This window comes from Lactuca sativa, chromosome 9, assembly GCF_002870075.4.
Source record: "Lactuca sativa cultivar Salinas chromosome 9, Lsat_Salinas_v11, whole genome shotgun sequence".
In the NCBI taxonomy this organism is placed as follows: domain Eukaryota; kingdom Viridiplantae; phylum Streptophyta; class Magnoliopsida; order Asterales; family Asteraceae; genus Lactuca; species Lactuca sativa.
In genome coordinates, this window is record NC_056631.2 from 83,686,403 (window position 1) to 83,694,732 (window position 8,330).

General features: G+C 33.0%; 2 protein-coding genes across 5 annotated transcripts; both read right to left on the reverse strand.

Annotated features, from left to right (window-relative positions):
- Positions 1 to 1,355: 1,355 nt before the first annotated feature.
- LOC111885374 (staphylococcal-like nuclease CAN2) lies at positions 1,356 to 3,835 on the reverse strand. 4 transcript variants are annotated; one of them, XM_023881637.3, is made up of 9 exons: positions 3,553 to 3,832; positions 3,333 to 3,388; positions 3,043 to 3,157; positions 2,673 to 2,783; positions 2,331 to 2,518; positions 2,190 to 2,246; positions 1,944 to 2,103; positions 1,802 to 1,870; positions 1,356 to 1,711 (listed from the first exon to the last, which is right to left on the reverse strand). In XM_023881637.3, exons 1-9 carry the CDS (start codon positions 3,724 to 3,726, stop codon positions 1,613 to 1,615), a joined length of 1,029 nt encoding a protein of 342 aa, XP_023737405.1. In that variant the 5' UTR covers positions 3,727 to 3,832; the 3' UTR covers positions 1,356 to 1,612. The 4 variants fall into 4 exon arrangements, with proteins under 4 accessions (XP_023737405.1, XP_052623450.1, XP_023737406.1 ...); XM_052767490.1 differs by lacking the exon at positions 2,673 to 2,783 and having other exon boundaries at positions 3,553 to 3,835; XM_023881638.3 differs by lacking the exon at positions 3,333 to 3,388 and having other exon boundaries at positions 3,553 to 3,831.
- Positions 3,836 to 5,452: 1,617 nt separating this feature from the next.
- On the reverse strand, positions 5,453 to 7,793 carry LOC111885379 (staphylococcal-like nuclease CAN2). The gene is made up of 8 exons (XM_023881644.2): positions 7,456 to 7,793; positions 7,254 to 7,309; positions 7,006 to 7,120; positions 6,539 to 6,649; positions 6,246 to 6,433; positions 6,101 to 6,157; positions 5,796 to 6,024; positions 5,453 to 5,707 (listed from the first exon to the last, which is right to left on the reverse strand). Exons 1-8 carry the CDS (start codon positions 7,627 to 7,629, stop codon positions 5,609 to 5,611), a joined length of 1,029 nt encoding a protein of 342 aa, XP_023737412.1. The 5' UTR covers positions 7,630 to 7,793; the 3' UTR covers positions 5,453 to 5,608.
- Between the last annotated feature and the right edge of the window lie 537 nt (positions 7,794 to 8,330).

Sequence of the window (8,330 nt, forward strand, 5' to 3'; positions counted from 1 at the left end):
TTTTCGATAAAAAAATTGGTGTTCAAATTCAAATTTCACATTATAATTTGAAGACCAAAGTTGATGGTTATGCAATCTCAAACTTCACTGTTGATAATACAATCATTGTTGAATTGGAAAAAAAATTAATATTGAACAGAAAACATTCTTTTACGAAGAATACTACAAACATCTCTAAAAATTATTAAAAGAAAACTCTTAATTCACTAATGAAACAATCAGAACCTTTGATTGTATTTCAATCCTATGTTTTCCACCGTTATATTAGATTGCTGACATCATCTTTTTCAAATAAAATTCAAACACAATTACATTTAATTATAGAATCTCTAAATTCAATAATTACATTATCAATTACAGCATATCATTCTATTTATATACGAGATATTAGTTTCTCTAAGTAATATTGTTTATAATTTAACTCCCTTGTTTATAGTTTCTGACTTCGAAATTCAAACCCATTTAGTTTTTATTTAATTCTTTTTTTAAAACTCATTAAATAAACATATCAACAATTTGATCATTAACCTATAAAATCTAATCTAATCCTATTAAATTAGCAAAATATTTAAGAGTCAAAAATAAAGTCAATATTATTTATAATTTATCTCATGGTATATTCCACATAAAATAAATCAATTTGAGATAATGGTTTTGAATTTAAAACTCATAAATTAAGCAAGTCAATTAATTTGAAATTTTGATTCAATATAAATGATATCATTTTTTTCCAGATGAATAACCGAAAATCTCCAAGATAATATTTTAGGATCCCATTTTTTTAGAAGATAATGATTTCCTTATTGAAAAACAACTTATATATACGATTACATTGAAGTTGTTCTTTTTACGATTTTGGATTGAGTCGTATGATTTACAGTGTTTTTCTTCATCGGTCTAATTCTATAATTCTTTTTTCTAAGTTATTTCTTTACCCCGTTCTCCTTCTACTTCTACAATTTTTTGTATATTACTTTGTTCTTATTCCTGTTCTCCTTCTTCAACCTATTAATATAATATATATTTAATTTATGTTCCTTATGTTCCACATTTAATGTGGGTCATAAACTAGTTTTATATTATAACTTATTTGGGGTTTAATGAGCTTTAATTGAAATTTTGATAATATATAGAATAATAAGAATAGTATAAAAACTATACCTTATATCTACCTATTCTAATAAATGAAACCTAAAAATGACATATGTTAATATTTTAGAATGTCTTTTTGACACGTGGTATTTTTCTATAATTTTTGTTATTTCCTTTTTTTGTAACAAATGAAGTTCAATTCAAATTTCGAAAATATAAAATCATATCCTAATAACATTATTATGTTTATTTTGCTTAACAAATTAATTCATAATTACTTACAATCGACAATATCTTTTTTTTTTTTACATTTATTATTTTTTATCTATATAAAAATTTTAAATATACCAACCGTAGTTTCCACGGGTTATAACCTAGTTTACAAATAAGATAAAAAAAAATTCAAATGAAAATTCATTCAATTCCTACATCCAGCCAACCAAACATCGTCATGGAATGTAATGACTCATTCCATTCCCTTATTTATTCCATTCCATTCCATCCAACCAAACTAACCAAACTATCTGTGTTCACGCCGATTCTTCCTCCATTCCCATGGCATTTCAGGATTCGATGAAGCCCACAACCCAATTCTCTTAGCTCTCGCACTTTTCTCCCACTAACATCATCAAAACCAATTCCCCCATTTCAAACCTCAAAACAAAACCTCATTATTTTTCTTAACACAATCTCATAAAACTAAACTCACCTTCTCTAATTCCGGCCTTTTGTCATAGGCAGTGTAATGCCATGCAAGTCCTTTCTTCAACATTAACTCCTGTGGAAATTGGAATCGAGTTTCCATATTAGTTGCTTTACAAATTTAGGCACTAAATCAGCATCAAAATCACCTGTACAAATATGCCATTACAGTAAATATCCCCAACAAAACGCCCATATTGATCCTCATCAAAAATCAAAATCTTCAAACACTTCCCATCAATTATCTTCACCAATTCATCCTTCGCCTCTTTCCCATAAGGCATCGCACTTTCAGGTGCATCTATTCCCCTGTTTCCATTTACTCATATCACCCCAAAATACAAACGCTTCACAAAATTAATTTTTTATAATCCAAATATGGAAATATGAAATACCTTAGTCTGATCCTGTATTTTCGTGCTAGAATTTCCTCGTTATTGATATGTAGCACCCTATATCATATAATATAACATTATAACCCAATTCAGTTATTGTTGTCAAAGTTAAAAAGCTAGATTTGTGTCACATTAATGTACCCATAGCCTGCATCTTTGATTTGCTTCTGCAATGCATCTGCTTTGGTGTAGTTCTTGTGGGCCCGCGCTTCGTTGCGTTCTACTGCCGCCATGTGTACTTCTTGCGGGACACGCGATGACTCTGGTGCATCTGAGGTACTCACATAGACCGTTACAGTGTCTCCGTCTGCTACTGCCCTTGCATCCACCTTTTTTAAATTAAATCAAAATTTGCAAAATTATTATCAAGTTTAGAGTGTCAGTGTCAGTGTCAGTGTCAGTGTCAGTGTCAGTGTCAGTGTCAGTGTCAGTGTCAGTGTCAGTGTCAGTGTCAGTGTCACTGTAATAGTAGGGAGTTCTTACGGGAAGTGTGTGTAATTCGAATTTGAGACCGTCAGCAAGTGGTGGAGCATCACCCGCGGTGAGTTCAACTAGCGAGTGCGGAAGTGGGAGACCGTAGAATGATAATATACCCTTTAAAAAGAGAAATACAACTTTCAGGGTTATTTTTTACGACAAGGAAAAGAATGGTATTTATGTCTTGGAGACATTTTTTCTATCTTTTTGAGTGACAGAAAAACTTTTGGCTTTTTAACTTTTATCCAACAACCTACGCACAGTTTTCATTGCTTGTCCATCCTAACAAAATAAACGTCCCTTCATGCCCATTGGCATAAGGCTAAAATGGACAATTTGCACTACCTTAAAAAAAAGTTTTGGTTAAAAAAAGAACCTCGATATCAGGTCTTTGGTGTCTCTGTAGGGTGCGAATTACAAGCCTAGAAGCTTCCTCAGGTGTCTTTGGTGGAGGTTTTGATTCCCTCCATGCCTTCGATAGTTTCTTATACCTTCAATTCATTTGTTCAAGTGTCAAAAAACCAACTAATAACGATTAAAAAATTCCACGCCTTTTTACATTTATACCCCTAGGTCCTAAAACTAGAGTTGAGTTTTGATTTCGATTATTTGAGTTTGAAAAGGTAGAAAGTGAAATGTAGGGGTAGTGATTGTTGGAAATTTTACCAATTGGACTGAGCTTTCTTGGATGAACTCACATGCTTACTCAGACCTTCAGGAACCTATAAATAATAAAGATCGAATTGAGTTTTTTTTTTCAATAAATTGACTCCAAGTAAAAGCTCAGATGGATTTTGTTGATAGGTTTTAGAAACAATTTGTGGTGAATTATGGTGGAAAAGGGGTGATTGTGATAGATCTATGTTACGAGAGTGAAGTGAGGTACCTGGGAGGTGATTTCGAAGTGATAGAGGTGCTGGGCAAGGGCGGAGACACCGACGCTGGTTGAAGAAACGCCGTGGTGGCCAAGTTGTTGATCACCAGCACCGCCGTATGTAGTGGTGGTGGTTGGTGGCTCGGAACAGCATTGGCCATAAAGAAACCTCAATGCATTTCCCATTCTCTTTTAGTGTTCGTTTTCTTGCACTTCGACTTTGGATATTTTCTGAGCGAGATAATGGTAGAGAGAGAAAAAGGGGTAAACGAAATTTTAGTGGGTAGAATTTGCTTAATATTGGTGTTGTTTTTTGAGTTTTATACTATTTTGGTGAAGTTAAAAGGAAAACCGGACATTTTTATCATTGTGCTTCCTATTTATAGCAAATTAGAATGTTAGAATTTGTTATAGTTTTTAAAATAGGATGTCTTAATAAGAAAATGTTGGAAGTATAATGTTTTAACCCAAAGAAATGACAAAGATGGGTAAAATGGTCGTTTTTATTATTCCGCATAAAAATTCAGAGGTTCCAACCAAACAAGATGTTAAATTTTAGATTTTAAAAATTCAGACACTCATTGAAATTCAGACCTCTCAAGAATTCAGATCTTGCCAAACAATCTTAAAAATAACTAAATGTAATCAGGTGAAAAACAAAGGAAGAGAAAAGCAAAAACCGATATCTACAACTTTGCTTGATGTTTAAGCTTTATTAGAAGGGAAATTCCTAATAAAAAACGTCTAACATACGTGCCTATTTATACTAGTTTAAAAGATTCTTTATGCTAATAATTAGAAACCTAATTGGAGTCTAAAACATGCACGAATAAAACTTAAAAGATTAATAAAAAAGGAAATTTTCCTATGCCAAAAACTGATTAACCCAACAATGAGTGTCTGCCACGTGTCTGTATATGATTTGTCGTGACCTTTCTAATATAAACTTTTTTTTTTTTATAAATTAACTGGGTTTGATACACTTTAAGGTTTAAAGCCTTCTGATTTGCTTATTTAACGTGTGGCTTAGGTGATAAAAACCAAAATGAAACCTAAAAGAATTGAAATAATCGTATAATATTTATTATTAATTTTATTAATACGATAATTACTAAAAAAATATAGAATAATATGTTTTGGGCTTTAACGGAACCGCGACATCTTGGGCCGCCATATGTTTAGACTTTAAATATCTTGTTTTGTCTTTACAATTCACTAGTTTTAAGGCTTAGACTTTATTAGCATTGTAAAGTTGTAATTGCCATTTGCTACGGTAATTATTTTCAAGTTTTCATTATTATCACTTATTAGATTTATGTATTGGAATTATATCGACTCAATCATTTTAGGGGCTCTAAGAAAACAAAAAAATTGGGGCTCTTCAGGTAAGCAAATAGATTTGAACCTAAGGCCTTTGGTTTGCTAAACCACCGCTTTTACCACAAGGTCATGCTTCAACTTGTCTTTATAACCCAAGAAATACATATATATACAAATATAATTAAGAGAATAAGTTTTAAAATTGGAGGCCCTTTAGAATTGAAGGCCCTAAGCCCTTGCTTAGTTTTAGAAAACATTTGAGCCGCCCTGAGCATATATACAAAGTTATGGTTATGTCATTATTTAGATTTGAAAAGGTTTTGCGGGTTGCCACATGGCATATTGATCTATGTGGATTATTATTTTTTATTCTTTTTAATCTTTTTTATTATTATTACTATTATTATTAAACACAAATACATCCCATCCTCCATTACTAAATCATCCTCATATCATGGTATGAGTGATAAGGTGGAATGATACGAAGGTGGTATAAAATGAGATGATGAAGTTAAATGGTATGAATAAATGAGTTGTGTGGTGATACAATGTATTAGAGATGAAGTGGCCCCCAATATTAACAAGTGTAAGATTCGAGCATAAGACAACTCTATTTTGGAACCATACCTTGTATTTACATACAATACAAAAAATACATAAGAAAATTCGTTTCATTCATACACCCAATCAAACATGATTATGGAATGTAACAATTCATTCCATATTATCGCCATTCCATTCTTTCCAACTATCTATTTTCGCGGCGATTCTTCCTCCATTCCCATGGCATTTCAGGATTCGATGAAGCCCACAACCCAATTCTCTTATCCCTCGCACTTTTCTCCCACTAACATCATCAAAACCAATTCCACCATTTCAAACCTCAAAAAAAAACCTCATTATTTTTCTTAACACAATCACAAAACTAGATTTACCTTCGCTAATTCAGGTCGTTTATCATAAGCAGTGTAATGCCATGCAAGTCCTTTCTTCAACATTAATTTTTGTACAAATATGCCATTACAATACATATCCCCAACAAAACGCCCATATTGATCTTCATCAAAGATCAAAATCTTCAAACACTTCCCATCAATTATCCTCACCAATTCATCCTTCGCTTCTTTCCCATAAGGCATTGCATTTTCGGGTGCATCTATTCCCCTGTTTCCAATTACTCATCATATCACCCCAAATCCAAAAACTACATGAAATTAATCTTGTGATATATACAAAATACCTTAGTCTAATCCGATACTTTCGTGCTAAAATTTCCTCGTTATTTATATGTAGCACCCTGTGACATGTAACACAATTCAAATAAAAAAAAACGTTCATGTCAAAGTTAAAAGCTAGAAATGATTTGTATCACAACAAGTATATACCCATATCCCGCATCTTTGATTTGCTTGAGCAATTTATCTGCTTTGGTGAAGTTCCTCTGGGCACGTGCTTCATTACGTTCAACCGCTGCCATTTGTATCTCGGGTGGAACACGTGATGACTCTCGGGTATCTGAGGTACTAACATACACTGTTGCACCGTCTCCATCTGCTACCGCCCTCGGATCCACCTTTTTTAATCAAGTGAAAATTTGTATAATTACTAAGAAATTTAGACTGTGATTGTTACTGTCACTGTCATTGTCATTGTCACTGTAGCAGACAGTTGTTCTTACAGGAAGTGTGTGTAACACGAATTTGAGACCGTCGACAACCGATGGAGCATCACCGCCCGTGAGTTCAACTAGCGAATGAGGAAGTGGGAGACCGTAGAATGATAATAAACCCTTATAAAAAGAAATAGAACACAAGTTACAAGTCTTTACATAATTTATTTAGGTACTACTGGTTTATTTCGGTTTTGTTTGTTACACTGGACAAAATTTCTAGGGTTATTTTAACGAGATAATATTTATGTCTTTTGTACAAACAAAAAATTTAGAACCGACCTTTTTGGATATCACAAATAGGTATAAATTTTGTCCTTTTGACATGAGTCATAAATGTCATTTTTTGGATAAAATAAATATAAAAGAACATAGTTTTTTTTTTCTCATTATCTTAGTCCCAATTTAAAAAACTGCAATCTGTTAACTTGTTCAATCTTAATGGTTTAAAAAAATGTATCTGGTATAGAAAGAACCTGAATATCAGCTATTTGGCGTGTGTGTAGGATACGAATTACAAGCCTGGAAGCCTCTTCGGGTGTCTTTGGTGGAGGTTTTGATTCCCTCCATGCCTTTGATAGTTTCTTATACCTTCAATTCATTTGTTCAGTTGTCAAAAAAACTAACTAATAACGATAAATATTCCATGCCATTTTACATATATACCCCTAGGTTATCAATTTTGACTTTTTGACAAAGTGGGAACTAGGAAGTGAAATATTACCAATTGGACTGAGCTTTTTTGGATGAACTCACATGCTTACTCAGGCCTTCAGGAACCTATAATGAATCAAACGAGTAGTGAATTGAGTTTTCTTAACCATGTAAATGGATTTTGTTCGAGATTTTTTCAGAAACAATCGGTAGTGAATTATGATCGGAAAAGGGGAAGTTGGTGTGAGAGTGAAGGTAGTATTAGTAAGTACCTGGGAGGTGATTTCGAAGTGATAGAGGTGTTGGGCAAGGGCGGAGACACCGACGCTGGATGAAGAAACACCGTGGTGGCCAAGTGGTTGATCACCAGCGCCGCCGTGTGCAGTGGTGGTGGTTGGTGGCTCGCCGCAGCATTGGCCATACAGAAGCCTCAATGCATTTCCCATTCTTTTTAAACTATGGTTGGTTATCTGCTACTACTTTGGATTTTTTCTGATATAATGATGTAGAAAGATAGTGAGAAGGAGAAAGAAGGGGTGTAGGAAATTATTGGAGGCAAAGGACGCAAGGAGCATTATAAAAGTAAAAAGTTTCAATCCAAATGATGAAAGCAGCATCTCAAAATAAGATGTTTTTTCATGATATAATAATATCTATATTCAACAAAATAATCGGTTTCAAATACTATTAAACCATCCGTACTGTTTTTCTTTAAATTAACACTATTTTTAGTTAAGAGTAGCTTCTTTGAAGCTTCTAAAAGGCCACCCACACTCTAGCACAAAAAGATAAAGAGTTGTTGCATGTCAATTTAATAGATTTGATTTTAAGAGAAAAAGAAATAGCATCAGCCAATCAAAATATTTTTTTTTTCATTTTTTTCACCTCTCTCCACCAGCTTGACACCTCATTCTTAACAACTTGCTTAACACCTTTTAGGGAATAGTGTGTAACACTCATAACATATCTTAGCATCTCTAGGGAATAGTGTGTAACACTCATAACACATCTTAGCATCTCTCTTAACGAGTTCCACTCTCTATAGCCTAAAGTGATAGTGAAGTTTAATGTAATGTTTTGTAGGCTACTTTATTTTTTACTTTTTCTTTTTTTTATTTGATAGTTACGAAAGTGCTTCTAATCTAAC

Excerpts from the sequence above, each read along its gene's own strand:
- LOC111885374 (XM_023881637.3), bottom strand. The coding sequence starts at position 3,726 with ATGGGAAATGCATTGAGGTTTCTTTATGGCCAATGCTGTTCCGAGCCA. Across the intron at positions 2,784-3,042 it reads ACCAAAGACCTGATATCGAG|GGTATATTATCATTCTACGG; the intron begins GTTCTTTTTTTA and ends CTCTTTTTAAAG. Across the intron at positions 2,247-2,330 it reads ATCAAAGATGCAGGCTATGG|GGTGCTACATATCAATAACG; the intron begins GTACATTAATGT and ends TATATGATATAG.
- LOC111885379 (XM_023881644.2), bottom strand. The coding sequence starts at position 7,629 with ATGGGAAATGCATTGAGGCTTCTGTATGGCCAATGCTGCGGCGAGCCA. Across the intron at positions 7,310-7,455 it reads ACTTCGAAATCACCTCCCAG|GTTCCTGAAGGCCTGAGTAA; the intron begins GTACTTACTAAT and ends GATTCATTATAG. Across the intron at positions 6,650-7,005 it reads GCCAAATAGCTGATATTCAG|GGTTTATTATCATTCTACGG; the intron begins GTTCTTTCTATA and ends TCTTTTTATAAG.